The 17,287-nt window shown below is 39.5% G+C and overlaps 1 protein-coding gene across 4 annotated transcripts in view; it reads right to left on the bottom strand.

Moving 5' to 3' along the window:
- Positions 1-17,287, bottom strand: part of PSME4 (proteasome activator subunit 4) — a 97,069-nt gene that overhangs the window by 21,055 nt on the left and 58,727 nt on the right. For all 4 annotated transcript variants that reach the window (XM_064277088.1, XM_064277090.1, XM_064277091.1 and 1 more), the window contains 12 exons: positions 17,066-17,128; positions 16,829-16,924; positions 11,523-11,654; positions 9,141-9,350; positions 8,104-8,240; positions 6,988-7,041; positions 6,585-6,714; positions 5,886-5,967; positions 2,559-2,712; positions 1,799-1,868; positions 1,007-1,132; positions 350-502 (listed from right to left, as the gene is read on the bottom strand). In XM_064277088.1, the coding sequence (XP_064133158.1) occupies positions 350-502; positions 1,007-1,132; positions 1,799-1,868; positions 2,559-2,712; positions 5,886-5,967; positions 6,585-6,714; positions 6,988-7,041; positions 8,104-8,240; positions 9,141-9,350; positions 11,523-11,654; positions 16,829-16,924; positions 17,066-17,128 (1,407 nt within the window). The remainder of the gene's footprint in view (positions 1-349; positions 503-1,006; positions 1,133-1,798; positions 1,869-2,558; positions 2,713-5,885; positions 5,968-6,584; positions 6,715-6,987; positions 7,042-8,103; positions 8,241-9,140; positions 9,351-11,522; positions 11,655-16,828; positions 16,925-17,065; positions 17,129-17,287) is intronic.

Here is a 17,287-nt window from a genome sequence, read left to right as displayed (position 1 = left end):
GGTTGCACGGTGGTTAAAGCGCTCAGCTGCTAATCGAAAGGCTGGTGGTTTGAACCCACCATTTTGCCTCTGTAAAGATTTACAGCCTTGGAAACCCTACGAGGCAGTTCTACCCTGTCCTGTGAGGTCATTAAGAGTTGGGATTGACTCACTGGCAGCGGGCTGGGTTTATTTATTCACAAACACACATATTTCACCACAATAAAATGAAAAACAAAAAAACAACAACTACTCAAATGCAGTATATACTTATTTGACAAATTTTATGGAACTGAACATTTCATACTCTAGGTATGAGCACCTGATATGTTGGAAAATGCGACATGAATAGATTATGCAGTTTTATTACCTTCTCAAATGTCCAATGCTTAGAGCCTCTGATTAAACCAGCTATAACTTCTGCAACACATCGCTGAGTGCTTTCGTGTGAATCTGCAACCAGGCGTTCTAGATGGGGCTTCAGAACCGGCAGAAAGGCATCATCAAAGTTCCTGAACAGACCCTACGGAATCCAAGGAAAGAAAGCTCTCCAGTACTCAAGTGAGTGTCATCTCAGTTACACTATGCTTACGATTTTCTGCATTACTACCCACATTCTGCTTAACACCCCACATCTTCCCCGCTTTTTGCTTTAAGAATGTCTAAGTTAAAATGATAAAAATACTGTCACTCTACAATTTTTCTGACCTCAAGAACATCGCAGTTTAAACAAGCAAATGAATGCCAACTGCACCTAGTATTTGTGGTTTGTTCCTTCTGGTGCTAGTCACAAACATGCAGATAAACACTAAATAGCTTGTCTGGAGACCTGGGCCTCGAAACCAGATCAATGTGACTGACAGTCACTGCAAAGCCTTTGCAGCTAAACTCAAACTTCGATCAAATACTTTGAAACTTATGAACCGACAAACTACAGTCACTAAGCCTTATGAGGAAGGTATATAATTCTCAACAACATAAAATAAATTATGTATCTAAAAAGAAGATATATAAATAACAAAGTTACCTTAAAGAGGCAAAAACGTCGGGGATTAAATTTATCTTTTCCTTTTCTGTCTTCTAAAGATAGAAAATTAATTAGCTGTTCAACAAATTTAGGATCAGAAAAATGATCAAATATAATCTGTTCTGCCTATAAAGTTAGAAAAAAAAAAGAAGAACATTCAGCATTTAAAATCTATTTAAAAACATGATTTTGAAAATGTTAAAATTCAATCCTAAAATCTTGGTAGCCACTGGCAGGCTGAATTTTTGTTCTAATGAATTTTCAGTTCCCATAAAGGCTATAATGCTTTCTAGAATCAAAATACTGTCTCGACTAGAAGTGCTAAATTTTAAACAACAACAGTAGCTACAAGTTTTCCCGCCGATCTTCAAGTCTGGACCCCGTTTCGAATCCCGCGAATTAAAATCAACAAATGTTCTGCCTGGGAAAGGGAGGGTTAATGCTATGTGTCACCTTCTGTGCAATTGAGGAAAATCGCCCACACTGTAACCCAAACCCTAACACACCATATTCATATTTATAAAACACCAGAAGTTAAAAGGTAACCTTGGTTCAGAATCAGAAAATAAAGTCTACAACACCATTAACTTGTGGAATATATGAACTTAAAAGCCCTTAATTAACCTTCAAAGCGAAGAACAATTAAGATCTATGAAGACTCTGGAGTTTCCACTTAAATCTACAAACATTTACTTACTGAGTGCCTGTTACTGGCTTGCGATAAAAAAGCAAAGTAAGACGCACTGAACAAGGGTAGCCAAGGGTTTACATGTGGTGAAAATGCAGTCTTACCTCTGTCATATCCTCTCTGCTTCTGCCAAGCTTAGGCTGCTCTTCCACACCAGCATAAACAACCAGGTTCCTACACAGTAAGAGTATATTTGTAAAAAGCATAGTAAAAATAATAGGGTCTTACAGAAAGCATAAGCAGGTACTTTTTAGGAACTTTTGCTAAGTTTGGGGACACAAGTACATCAGTAACAGTCTCAGTCTTAAAAGCTATCAGGTCACTGTAACCTATGACAGATCAGCAGAGTCACCAATGAGAGACAAGCCAGCAATTCTCTAGGCTAGTTTAGGCGTGGGTACTATTCACAGTACGAGTATAATTTAGAGCAGCTATTAACAACCTCCTTGGAACCCTGCTGATGCAGTGGTTAAGAGTTCGGCTGCTAACCAAAGGGTTGGCAGTTTGAATCCACCAGCCGCTCCTTGGAAACCCTATGGGGCAGTTCTACCTGTCTTACAGGGTTGCTGAGTCGGAATCAACTTGACAGCAATGGTTTTATTAACAACCTCCTTAGCCCTATAATAGTGGGATTAAGGAAGTGGGTTCCAGAAGAAAGACAAGGAAAGAGGCAGGAACAAGGCACGGCATTGGCTGGAGGAAAATGAAAAGGGAGGAAGAAAGAAGCGAAAAAAGAGTGCGTGTGTCTTCAGTAGCAAAACATCTCTAACTGCCTCATGTCTCTGAACTTCCCCCAAAATCGAAAAATGATAAAATATAGATGGGCTGTTTATATAATAAAGTGCACACTAAGCGACAACTTACCGTGGCCAGGCGTAGTACCCCCAGTGAGTCTTTTCTACAAAGCAACTTGACTCCCATTCGTTTTTCGTTCTCGGCACACTTCTGCTATCATATTGCAACCAGTGATTATCAGGCCTATCACCAGCGAGAATTTGTGTTGGTTTAGGATAGCCACCTACAGAAAGGAAAATCGCATTGGATGACTTTAGAACTGCTCATGCAACCATTATTCTCAACTTTCAACCAATAATACCAGGCTAACTTTGTTTCCATAAGACAATCTATTAAAATTTCCTTGAGACAAAAGCCACATATACAGAATAATTCAGGGAGCATGTCAAACCAGAGAGGAAAAGATAGATTAGGCTTGGAATATTTATTTGGGGAGAGAAAAATCAAGTTTGATCTTTACTTCATACATTCTACCAAAAACTGCACAAAGAGTTTCCACCTATCCTTTACCAAGATATCCCAAACTTCCTGCCTCTCCCTCTTTCTACACACATATACACGTGTATTTTTTGGAACCATGTGAGTAAACATAAATATTCCCAATTTCAGTGTATATTTCCTGTAAACAAGAACATTCTCTAAATCAAAATTCTCAAAAAAAAAAAAAAAATTACCTCAACAATGGATTTTATTACAATGTTCTCCATTATTCCACTAACGTCCCTTATCACAAAAGAAAAAAACTTCAAACCATTTTTTCCAGGTCTACAATCCAACCCAGATCAAGTTGTGCACTTAGCTGTGCGTCTTTAATCTCCTTTAACCTGGGACAGTTTCTCAGGCTTTGTCTTCCAAGACCTTGACATCGTGAAGACTACAGGCCATTTATTGTTCTTCGATTTTGGTGTGTATGGTCTTTCTTCATGATTAGATTCAGGTTATGGGCTTTTGTCAGTAACAGAGAAGTGCTGTCACGCCCTTCTTGGTATGCCCTACCAGGAGGTGCACAATATTGGTTTGTCCGTTACTCAGAGTGCTGCCTTTGGTCACTTGATGGAGGTGACTGTCTGCCAGGTTTCTCTGCTGTAAAGCTACTCTTGTTCCCTTTTGTGTCTGTTCAGCAGCTTATGAAAACGTATGTTTTGAAACTATATAAACATCCTGCCTCTCATTTCTTGTTTTAGCATCAGTGAATTTTTTCTGAAGCAATTATTATGGTGGTTCCCAAATGATAATTTCCTAATTCCATCATTTCATTTATTAGTTGTCACTCTAAAAAGAAAGCTTTTCTTTGCCCCCATGTTAACTTAGTCATTTACATCAATATGGGGTGATCACTACTTCTTATTTTAACCTAATGGTTATAATCTATCACTATCAGTATTTATTTTGATATGCAAACTGATAGTGGAGAGTCGTTTTGAGGGGTCTCTTCTGTCCTTTCACACGTTCCCATCATTTCTAGAGCACTGCCTTACTTTCTGGCTCAAAGTGTTCCTGCCTTTCCCAACCACAGCTCTGAAATCAGTTCCTTCTCCAAAAAGCCCTCGTTCCTTTTAGTGGAGATTGGTGGTTAGAAAACAAGATCTAGGTACTAGGTGTAAGATAAAAATTTTGAATGTAAAAGTTAACCATAAATGTATAAAGAAAATCATTAGTGAATCTTCTTAAAATACCAGAGAGAGGAATACTTTTCCATGCATGCTATGAGACCTACAAGTGCCCACCATCACTCCCATTTTTTTTTTTTGCTACATAAGTTAATTTTTTGATGAACACGCACACACAAAGTCAGGACAAGCAGGGTAAAAAAGTAACATGTCCCACATATATGAGTAATATAACCATATGTATCATAAATATATGAAGAGCCCTTATGACCAAATACTGAGACCAAAAACCTGAAATTAAGAACAAGAGGACACTACTCATGGGGGGGAAAAAAGAGTTTAACAACCACACTAGTAACATCCTTTCTGACTTAACACACAGGCAAATATTATCTATGTAGAAAATTCACACTGAGGCTCACTGCAGCCCGTACTATCCACGACACATAACCAATGACTTAAGAACTTAGTAACGGTGTTTACACACGAAGACCGGGCAGAGTGGAGAGGAACTAGGGCTTTTACTCCATGCGCTGCTTTTAGATTTTTTTTTTATTACAAAGCAACTGTTCACTCCTGAAATAATTTTCCCATTGTACTTAAAAATAATTCAGATATAACCTATAACAGACTACCTATATTACGTAAAATACAGATTGTTTTCTTTGTGCCTTGCTTAATATTAAAAGTTAGTATTATTTTTATAATATTGGACCGCAAATATATTTCAAGTGAGGATAAAGGAAAGATTACCAGTAGGGAGGACAGTAAACAACGCCTTCCCCAGATGTAGTTAACACTATTTTTACAGCGTCGCAAAGTAAAGATGGGGTGCGCATGGCCATCCCCTCTGTGTGGAAAAAGAACGGAAGATAGCTGTTTGAGTACCCCCAGAAGTTAGCAGAGAGGTAGACTTTGGTAGTAGAAAAAATTAAAACAATAATTCACTTTTTCTCTCTAAAATCATATTTTATTACTTTTTTATGATTATAATAGTTACATAAGATTACTACCCAAAAGGTTCTGATAATACAATAAGGTATAAAGAAAATTAATCCTGTCCGTAATCCCACCACCCAGAGAGATCACCTACCCTACTGATAAATTACTGGTCATAGCATTTTAAGTATTTGAAACACCGATAAACAACATAATTTCCAGAGTGTGAGATAAACAATATAAAGTCAATGACATGTATGCCCAGAGTGTGCAAAATGGACAGATACTCATAAAAATACACTGATTCTCTGTATCTTCATAATCAATATATTTTTGTGAATGCTATCTATCAGTAGCCAACTGTCCCTCTTCATAACAGTGTCTCATACTTTGATTAATATCCACAGAACAGCAGTTGAGACCCAGAGCCACTGTGCTGTAGAAGCAGGTAACTTGTATTCCCTGAAGTCTTCTGTAAGCCAAACAAGAGTTTAGCTTAATTAATAAAGAATGTCTGCCTTGAGCACTTGTGCTCTTTTAGAATCTGTCTATATGGGATCAAACTGACAAGAGCAACTCAAAAGATGAGACAGGAACTTTAGGGGGCAGTGAGTTTACGTTAACGGAGGAGGAACAGCTAAGCAGAGGAGGGTGAGAATGGCTGCACAACTTGAGGAATGTCATCAACGGTACTGAACTGTACACACAGAGGCTGCTGAATTGGTGTATGTTTTGCTGTGTATACTCTCAACAAAATTCATTAAAAAAAAACACAGTCATTTATACAGTTCAAATTACGAAAACTTTCTCAGTTTTAATAAGGATTATTGCTTTTGGTAGTACTTACTGATTTCATAGGGGTTGACAGTCAGCTTTTTGTGGGTTCGTTTTAGCTGCTTAAGAATACCAGCAACAGCTGAGATAGCCATCTAGAAAACAGATAAGGTACACGTATCGAAGTTTTAAAATGTGTTAAATAGCTGCCTTACTCACAAAAGAAGTTGGTCTGCTTTTTTCAAACCAGAAATGCCTCACCCCCCACACAGCTGGGAGTGCTCAATCTAACATGAAATGAGTCACTCAGGGTTCTCACAGCTGACCCTTCACCACACTAGTCTCTCAGGCTAGAAACCTCAACCTTTTCTTTATTAAACTAAACCTGCTTGTTCTCTAAATCTCAGCAACGCACCAGGCTCGCTCAACCCCCTTCCATGTCATAACACTTTGAGTGTACAAACAAAACGTAGTGCATCAGATTTCTTACCCCGCAACACATCATACCGTAACTCAGTTTTCAAAGTCAGTCTTTCTCACTAGCCTATAAACTCCCTTCCTGCTAAACCCCAGAGTTGGTTGAAATACACAGCACCTCGACATGTCCTCACATAGCTGCTGAAATTATTCTCTGACCCAATAGAGATAGATTTCGCATCAATATACCTCAACATACTAGGTAACTTTTGTTGTGAAAATTTAAACCCTTCAGGTGAGGTAAATATTCTCAGACCCATTGAACTGACTGACTGTAGCTAAGGTAAGTATCTACCTTTCGAACTACGATTGCATCGTGGTTGAGATTCTCCACAAAAAACTGTATAGCACGAAGAGGCAACACTCGATCGTCTCGCAGGAGCAGAGACAGAAGCCCAATGCCTATGTGTTCAAATTTCCAAGGCCTTAAAAGGGAGGAAAAAGAAAAAGAATCACAAGACACGTCACCCATAAGACCACTTCTAAAAAAACCTGTATTAGATGGGTCTATCGAAGAACGCTGTACCTATCATTAACCCCAAACTTCCTTCCCCTTCACATCTTTCCCTTTTGGTCTTCTAAATTCATGAATCCAACTAGAATTTTTGTGACACAGGCCATTCTGTCCTTCAATGCAGAAAACCCCATAGTATTTAAGGCAAATGCTTTAAGAATTAAGGAAACAAAACTGTACTTACAAATTTCTTTGCTCCACACCATCTAGCAAAGTGTTTACCAAATTTTCATAGTTCCTTAAAAAAAAAAAAAAAAACAGTAGCGGTATTGTTTTAACATACTACTTAGATGTACATCAAAAAATGTAAAATAAATTCAAATTAATGCAAAATTGACCCTCCCCACTTCCCATCACCAGCCTGCTAAAAGGCTTGGTGAGGAACAAGCCGGAGGAAAGCAGTTGGGTAAACAGAGATGCTGGGAAAAGGACATGAGGGGCAGAGAGAAGACAAAGAAAACCACTAGGTACTCTGGGTAACACACTGTTTTTGAGTGAGCATTCAAAGCAAATCTGTAAGTACTGACCACTAAGTGAGGGGTGGTTTACCTATATCATACCCTGGGTATCTGAAATACACGAGGTAGGTATAACATGAGGGTTTATTATTTATACAGACATCTTAGAAAAAATAAGTAGGTGTATTCACAGAAGAAGACAAAAGACAAAGCCAAGCCAGAAAGGCTCCTGTTTGAGTGTTATCACTAGATTGTCTGGCTCAAAGGTGTAAAAACAGGTTATTAATATCCTGATACCAAATTATAAATTTGAGCAGAGGAATTATTAGTCACGAAGAAATACACGCATTGAAAGTGCGTTTATCATGTAATGACTGATACGTCCCAATGAAGTTACTCCTGAAACTACTATCTAAAAAAATCAAAGAGGAATCACATTAAAATAAAGATATGGTATTAAAACAGCTGTATTTTTAAGATGGTGTTTTCTACCTCCACAGCTAAAACTAAAAATCAGGGATCTTCATGATAATTATATTCTACTTTTTTGTATCACAGCCAACGTAGAAACCATTAAGTAGTTATGGTGTGTCTATATTTCAGAGATATTTAAAACCTACTACCTATAATGTCAGGAAACCCTGGTGGCGTAGTGGTTAAGAGCTACGGCTGCTAACCAAAAGGTCAGCAATTCGAATCCACCATGCGCTCCTCAGAAACCCCGTGGGGCAGTCCTACTCTGTCTTACAGAGTCGCTACAAGTTGGAATCGCGATGGCAGTGGGTTTGGTTTTACGGGTTATCTATAGTACCACCTGTCTCAGTACACCATTCATCAATTACCTTAGGGCATCAGCATTCTTTTCTTGCTGGCGTTTAAGTCCTTCTTTAATTTCTTCTGGGCTAAGCAGTGTCTGGTTGACAGAGGGGTTTTCCGATTGTTGAAGCAATTCCGCAATTGCAACACATGACTTGGGAATCTTATAGAAAAGAAAAGAGCGTAAAAAGAAATGAAGCACTCACACGCTACAACACAGATAAACCCTGAAGACATCATGCCAGGCCAGGCACAAAAAGTCACACATTACAGGAAATGTCCAGAAGAGGGAAGGCCACAGAAACAAAGTAGGTTAAGTGGTTTCCAGGGACTGGGGGCTTGCGGGGATAAGAAGTGACTGGTAATGGGTATGGGGTTTCTTTCTGGGGTGATGAAAATCTTCTGGAATGAGATAGTGGTAATGGCTGCAATGATGTCATAAATATACTGCTGTGGATATAAAAATATACAATCACACATGCCAAAGAGTGAATTTTATACTATGTGAATCATATCTAAATTTTTTAAAATTTAAAAATAATCTAATGAGACTTGCAAATGGCAAGACTGTGCTTTCCAAAAAAGGAACGTATTTAGAGTCCTGAATCACAGTGACCGTTGAAAAAGGAGACACGGATAGATGTCGAATGATACTAACTGCAACAACGTTTGTGGCCTCTTGGTAGAAAACCTCCTCTCTCCTGGCCATGTTACAACTTGGTATTTCAACCTGTTATCTACAGTAATAAGCACTAACAGGACAAAGAGGAAATGGAAAAATTAAACAAATGAATTTTTTTATAAAACATTAGTTAAGACTCAAATGTCAAGAATAGCCCCACAGCCTGTTGCCATCCAGTCGATTCCAACTCATAGCGACCCTATAGGATAGGGTAGAACTGCCCCATAGAGTTTCCAAGGAGCGCCTGGTAGATTCAAACTGCTGACCTTTTGGTTAGCAGCGGTAGCTCTTAACCACTACACCACCATAAAGACTAATAAAAAGCATTTTAACAAGGCAGTATTTCAGCTACAATCTGAATGAAAAAACGGTTTTGCTTACTGTGAAGTCCAGTCCAATTGTTTCATATTGTCTATGAATCTTCTCCGCAAGATCATCAAACAGTCTCACTATCGAGGGCTTTTCCAGGGACATTGCTTTGCTAAGTCCTGAAGAAACAATTGCTGGCCATGTCTGTACAATACAGTCCCAGTCGTGAAGGTTTGCCAAGCACACGCCACTGTGATTTCCAAGGAGACAATACAAGGCACCCTGCACAAAACAGATTAACAGAGGAATCAGAGGCGCTGTCTGTTGTAGCCAACTCACCTATGTGATTTTTTCAAATTTACTAAAAACTGATTACTCAAATGCTTGATATTGGTTAGTAGAAGAGTTTCACACATCTAAAGTATTACTTTTAGAAACCTGAACTTGACATTTAATCACTGTGAGTGGCATCTACTGATATTTTCTCCAAGGGCAAGTCATTTGACACACATTTGCTCGAGGAACTGTAATTAATAAGGCCGTAGAGAAAGAAGTCAGAGGAGGTCATTTCCAAGAATGTATCTTCCATTCCAATTCTATTTTGCTGGAATCGCTTCATAAAGGCCATGAAACGTTCTCTTCGTATTTTAGGGCATGTTTGAAATAACTTATGAAATAGTAGCTAATACTCACTAGTTGAATATTTTCCTAAGTATATAAAAGCCCGGTTACTTAATTCTACTGTGTACATCGGAGTCCAGTTAATGAAAATGACTCAAACGGCAGCAGGTGCCCTTTCTCCATGTTCATAAAGAAGACCTGTGAGAACCAACATAGCTTGCCACTTCCACAACTCTCACTCTAACTTCATTCCAGCCGGGCTTCTTACCCACCCTGCACTCAACTCTCCTGTGAACGTTCTCCACAGGTCATTGGTGACTGCGACTTTGTTGACACTCAAGAACATTTCTCAATTTTGATCTTATTTGAATTCACTGATTTTATCCATTTAAACTGCACTCGACAAGGTCAATGATGTACCATCTAATGAGTGAGACCTCCTACAGCATTCTTGAATCATGTAATTATACATCAGGGATTGGCAAACATTTTCAGTAAGAGGCCATTAATAAATAGCTACATACAGTCCCTGTCACACCCACTATTACCTACCCTCATAAGCAGAAAGGCAGCCATAGAAAATACACACAGAAATGGAAATGGCTGTGTTCCAATAAAACTTTATTTACAAAAGCAGATAGCAGGGTCTATGCTACCCCGTTTGTTGACCTTTGTCCTAGAAGCTAAGTTCAAAAAACACATTTAAAGTTCATCTTGACTCAGAAAGCAACTGACATTGCCGATCGAGGAGCCCTCTGGAAAGCGCTCCCCTTGGCTTTTGTGACTCCTCATGTCTTCTTACCTTTCTGACCTCAACTATCCTACTTGGATTTCTAATGGAGTTTCTCAACACTTGTCCTTTGGTCCTCTCTTCCCTTCTCACTCTCTTCCCACACACTTAACCATGCCGCCCAAAGATTTCCATTACCATCAACATGCATCCAGATTATATCTTAAGCTCCATACTCAGGTACCTAAATGCCTACTTGACATTGCCTCTTAGTTTCTGGGGCCCATTTCAAATTAATGTGTCCAAACAAACATCATCCATTTTCCCATTCCCTCTAAGATGTCCAACAACCACTTGTACGATCCAGAAACTAAGTAATTTTGATACCTCCTTTTTCCAGTCCCCTTATATTTAATTGCCAAATTCTATCAATTCTCCCTCCTGAATCCTCATAAATTCTCTCTCCTAAATCACTCTCAATTTTTTTCTGCTTGATGACAGAAGCAATCATCATCTCTCACCTGTATGCTATTACTTCCCTAGGGGATGTAGTATCCGCCTTATCTTGTATCATCTCTTCCCTTCCTGCTGAAACCAGACACATTTTCACTCAGTTGGTGCAACTTACCATGTTTATTCCTGCCTCAGGCCCTTCATGCTGGAAACTCTGCTCTGAACCTTTTGGCCTCTCACATCCCCCTTTCCTATGTCCATGAGGCTAGTCAGCCAGTGGCACTCAGCTCAACCAACTCTCTCCTCAGAGAAGTCTGCCCGAACTCCCCAGACCAATGCAGGGCTCCTTGTAACTCTCAGAGCAGCATTCTATATTCTTCCACATTATAACACAGATCACAAACACAGGTAAATATGTAATTAGGGCGAAAAGAAGATTATACTGGTCTAAAGATCAAGTATACGAAGGCCTTCAATTTACTTTGAAATACATTAAAAAAATAAGATGCAAGGACAGATATGTGATAAAGCAAAAACAGCAAAACGTTAAATGTAGAATCTGAACGGTGGATATATCGATGTTCACTGCGGAATTCCTTCAACTTTTCTGTGTGTTTGATAATTTTCATACTAAAACAAAACACCTATACCTTGAACTGCTGTTGCGTGACGTCCTGTCTATCAGGCCTCAAGAACTCCAAAACCAAGGGAATGATATCTCTGCAACAGAAGTTATATGCTCCCAGGGCAGCAAAAAATGTTTGCTGAGCCTTATTTCTGACCTGGGGAAAGGAGATTCGTTAGCAAAGGGCTTTATTAAATGGCAGACGAATGACGGAAGATTTACAAACGAGCTATCAAAAGCAAAGTGATAACTGAAACGTTTTCCTAATGACAGAAAACGGTTATCAAAGCACATATTCCAACAAAAACAAGTAAATGATTATCTTTATACCAAAAGGAATGCACATTACCCCAACCATATTCATGGTTTAGGTTACATTAGTTAAAATATTTTTGATAAACCAGGGTGGGATGGAACAGATATGGACTTGTTTGGTAACAGAACTAAAAGTAAACAGTAGACCATTAAAATCAACTTTTTGTTCTGAGTTACTACTTCTTATGAGAAGAGGCAGATTTTTTCTCTTGCCCACGTAAGGAAAATCAAAGACTTTCCATAAGGAACTTAAATAACCAAAAGAAACATGGAAAACTTAACCTTTTCAACGTAAACCATAAGTACAGCCCCACGTATTTTTTTTTTTTATTAACTTTTATTAAGCTTCAAGTGAACGTTTACAAACCCAATCAGTCTGTCACATATAAGTTTACATACATCTTACTCCGTACTCCCACTTGCTCTCCTCCTGTTGAGTCAGCCCTTTCTGTCTCTCCTTTCATGACAATTTTGCCAGCTTCCCTCTCTCTCTATCCTCCCATCCCCTCTCCAGACAGGAGTTGCCAACACAGTCTCAAGTGTCCACCTGATATAATTAGCTCACTCTTCATCAGCATCTCTCTCCCACCCGCTGACCAGTCCCTTTCATGCCTGATGAGTTGTCTTCGGGGATGGTTCCTGTCCTGTGCCAACAAAAGGTCTGGGGACCATGGCCGCCGGGATTCCTCTAGTCTCAGTCAGACCATTAAGTATGGTCTTTTTATGAGAATTTGGGGTCTGCATCCCACTGATCTCCTGCTCCCTCAGGAGTTCTCTGCTGTGCTCCCTGTCAGGGCAGTCATCGATTGTGGCCGGGCACCAACTAGTTCTTCTGGTCTCAGGATGATGTAGGTCTCTGGTTCATGTGGCCCCTTCTGTCTCTTGGGCTCTTAGTTGTCATGTGACCTTGGTGTTCTTCATTTTCCTTTGCTCCAGGTGGGTTGAGACCAATTGATGCATCTTAGATGGCCGCTTGTTAGCATTTAAGACCCCAGACGCCACATTTCAAAGTGGGATGCAGAATGTTTTCATAATAGAATTATTTTGCCAATTGACTTAGAAGTCCCCTCAAACCATGTTCCCCAAACCCCCGCCCTTGCTCTGCTGACCTTTGAAGCATTCATTTTATCCCGGAAACTTCTTTGCTTTTGGTCCAGTCCAATTGAGCTGACCTTCCATGTATTGAGTGTTGTCTTTCCCTTCACCCAAAGCAGTTCTTATCTACTGATTAATCAATAAAAAACCCTCTCCCTCCCTCCCCCCCTCCTTTGTAACCACAAAAGTATGTGTTCTTCTCAGTTTTTACTATTTCTCAAGATCTTATAATAGTGGTCTTATACAATATTTGTCCTTTTGCCTCTGACTCATTTCGCTCAGCATAATGCCTTCCAGGTTCCTCCATGTTATGAAATGTTTTACAGATTCGTCACTGTTCTTTATCGATGCGTAGTATTCCATTGTGTGAATATACCACAATTAATTTACCCATTCATCCGTTGATGGACACCTTGGTTGCTTCCAGCTTTTTGCTATTGTAAACAGAGCTGCAATAAACATGGGTGTGCATATATCTGTTTGTGTGAAGGCTCTTGTATCTCTAGGGTATATTCCGAGGAGTGGGATTTCTGGGTTGTATGGTAGTTCTATTTCTAACTGTTTAAGATAACGCCAGATGGATTTCCAAAGTGGTTGTACCATTTTACATTCCCACCAGCAGCGTATAAGAGTTCCAATCTCTCCGCAGCCTCTCCAACATTTATTATTTTGTGTTTTTTGGATTAATGCCAGCCTTGTTGGTGCTGGAGTGAGATGGAATCTCATCGTAGTTTTAATTTGCATTTCTCTAATGGCTAATGATCGAGAGCATTTTCTCATGTATCTGTTGGCTGCCTGAATATCTGCTTTAGTGAAATGTGTGTTCATATCCTTTGCCCACTTCTTGATTGGGTTGTTTGTCTTTTTGTGGTTGAGTTTTGACAGAATCATGTAGATTTTAGAGATCAGGCGCTGGTCGGAGATGTCATAGCTGAAAATTCTTTCCCAGTCTGTAGGTGGTCTTTTTACTCTTTTGGTGAAGTCTTTAGATGAGCATAGGTGTTTGATTTTTAGGAGCTCCCACTTATCGGGTTTCTCTTCATCATTTTTGGTAATGTTTTGTATTCTGTTTATGCCTTGTATTAGGGCTCCTAGGGTTGTCCCTATTTTTTCTTCCATGATCTTTATCGTTTTAGTCTTTATGTTTAGGTCTTTGATCCACTTGGAGTTAGTTTTTGTGCATGGTGTGAGGTATGGGTCCTGTTTCATTCTTTTGCAAATGGATATCCAGTTATGCCAACACCATTTGTTAAAAAGACTATCTTTTCCCCAATTAACTGACACTGGGCCTTTGTCAAATATCAGCTGCTCATACATGGATGGATTTATATCTGGGTTCTCAATTCTGTTCCATTGGTCTATGTGCCTGTTGTTGTACCAGTACCAGGCTGTTTTGACTACTGTGGCTGTATAATAGGTTCTGAAATCAGGTAGAGTGAGGCCTCCCACTTTCTTCTTCTTTTTCAGTAATGCTTTGCTTATCCGGGGCTTCTTTCCCTTCCATATGAAATTGGTGATTTGTTTCTCTATCCCCTTAAAATATGACATTGGAATTTGGATCAGAAGTGCGCTATATGTATAGATGGCTTTTGGTAGAATAGACATTTTTACTATGTTAAGTCTTCCTATCCATGAGCAAGGTATGTTTTTCCACTTAAGTATGTCCTTTTGAATTTCTTGTAGTAGAGCTTTGTAGTTTTCTTTGTATAGGTCTTTCACATCCTTGGTAAGATTTATTCCTAAGTATCTTATCTTCTTGGGGGCTACTGTGAATGGTATTGATTTGGTGATTTCCTCTTCGATGTTCTTTTTGTTGATGTAGAGGAATCCAAGTGATTTTTGTATGTTTATTTTAAAACCTGAGACTCTGCCAAACTCTTCTATTAGTTTCAGTAGTTTTCTGGAGGATTCCTTAGGGTTTTCTGTGTATAAGATCATGTCATCTGCAAATAGTGATAACTTTACTTCCTTCTTGCCAATCCGGATACCCTTTATTTCTTTGTCTAGCCTAATTGCCCTGGCTAGGACTTCAAGTACGATGTTGAATAATAGCGGTGACAAAGGGCATCCTTGTCTGGTTCCCGTTCTCAAGGGAAATGCTTTCAGGTTCTCTCCATTTAGAGTGATATTGGCTGTTGGCTTTGCATAGATGCCCTTTATTATGTTGAGGAATTTTCCTTCAATTCCTATTTTGGTAAGAGTTTTTATCATGAATGGGTGTTGGACTTTGTCAAATGCCTTTTCTGCATCAATTGATAAGATCATGTGGTTTTTATCTTTTGTTTTATTTATGTGATGGATTACATTAATGGTTTTTCTGATATTAAACCAGCCTTGCATACCTGGTATAAATCCCACTTGATCATGGTGAATTATTTTTTTGATGTGTTGTTGGAATTCTATTGGCTAGAATTTTGTTGAGGATTTTTGCATCTATGTTCATGAGGGATATAGGTCTATAATTTTCTTTTTTTGTAATGTCTTTACCTGGTTTTGGTATCAGGGAGATGGTGGCTTCATAGAATGAGTTGGGTAGTATTCCATCATTTTCTATGCTTTGAAATACCTTCAGTAGTAGTGGTGTTAACTCTTCTCTGAAAGTTTGGTAGAACTCTGCAGTGACGGCCCCACGTATTTTGATACGAGGCCCCAAACAAAAGATTCAGTACACATTTATATCTTTATACCTAGGCCTCACTTACCGACTTAACTTGTTACCTGACATTTTGCGTTTTCGACAATAGTGAAAAATCAACTATCTGACTATTTTGTGTATTCGCAAGGAAAAGGAGGAGGAGAGGGGTGAGGTTGGTGACAGGGAGCAAGGCAGCTCATAATCCAAGTGCAGCAGAGGAGCCAGGCAGGGGCTTGCAAGTCTCTTCTTCCAAAGAAGCCTCTCTGCTGCCTCCACCGGGCACAGGTGGCCAGACCTTACCTGCCTGCAGGCCCAGGAGGCACCTGCCGCAGAGACCCGAGCCAGAGAAGCGGGAAAGTGGAGAAGCGAGCCATGGGGATCTACAAGAGAGACCTAGAGTGCAGCCAGGTGACAGTGGGTTCCTGCTGCTCCAGGGGGGGCGGGCAACCCGCAACCACTGCCACCACCACATCCAACCCCCGTGGGCTCTGCGTAGCAGGGAAGGAATGGTGGGGAAGGGAGCCTGCCATGTCACGCACGTCCCAAGACACGACTGGGGGGTAACACTGGTGCTGAAGACGAGGCATAGCCCTGACTCTTGCATAACGCCAATTTTCGAATAACGACCTGGTCTCTGGAACCTAACTGTGTCGATAAGTGAGGAGCAGGCATATACCTATGGACTAGTTAATGGACAATAACCGATTACAGTAAAAGCAACACACTGTACGTATTTCTAACTCTTTTAAACATTATTTCAGAAGAATCTGTGGGTTAGAGATTTGTTATCTAATGTGCATTATTTTATAAAAATAGAATAATTGTATGTGAATCTCGTACTTTTTCTGGTTCTCTGTACTTAGAGGTAATCTCCTGGTCCTAGACTATACTTTAAAGGACGAACCTCACAATTCATATGGTAGCAGCTTCCTGACACCCAAGCACAATGCCTAGGCAGTATTACATGTTACATGGCCATCACAGTCAGGCAGGCCTTCAAAATCTGCCTTAATTAAATGGCAACAACATTGCATTAGCTCAAGCGATCATTTTTTAAATTAAAAATTTTTTTCTTCTGAGAAGCAATTAAGAACAGCAGAAATAGATATTTAAAAAGACTAACAAAATTAGCTTGCATGTATTTGCAATTTGAAAGGTGTTTTCTCTGCCAATGTGAGATAAGCTTTTGGTTCTGGTTTTCTTACTTCTTAGATCTGTTAAAATTGTGATGTTCAGATGACATACGATAAAACTGAGGTGGTGGGGCACATCTGGATAAGCCTTACCTGACTGTATGAACTTGTAGATAAACGAAGCAGATCTCTGATCATATCCTGGTGTATTTTTTTGTATTCACAACCCTCTACAGTTAGTGTTCGGAGCTAAGAAAACAAAATAATACAAACCGAATCTCAAAATGTTTACTAAAATTCACTTAAATATGAAATAAGAACACAAAGAATTACATATACATCTGGAAACTGGCATTTTAAAAAGCCATCATGACTGAAAATGATATTTACCTCATGTTGTAACATCACCCTGTCAATCAACAGTGCTCGGATGTGCTGTTTCTGCCCATGGAGCTGGAAAACAAAGGAGCGAACACCTCGAGGTTTTCCCTCAATGACTGACCATGGATTCTCCGGATCCCTTAATGAAAACTCAGTCCCCAAAAGGCTTGTGGGGGGTGGGGTGGTGGCATTTCATTCATTCTAAAGCCATCAATCAGGCCTACATTAAAA

The sequence above is a fragment of the Loxodonta africana genome, chromosome 26 (genome assembly GCF_030014295.1).
Source record: "Loxodonta africana isolate mLoxAfr1 chromosome 26, mLoxAfr1.hap2, whole genome shotgun sequence".
Lineage (NCBI taxonomy): Eukaryota > Metazoa > Chordata > Mammalia > Proboscidea > Elephantidae > Loxodonta > Loxodonta africana.
Note: the sequence above shows the minus strand (reverse complement) of the source record. Positions and strands in the feature narration are given on the sequence as shown.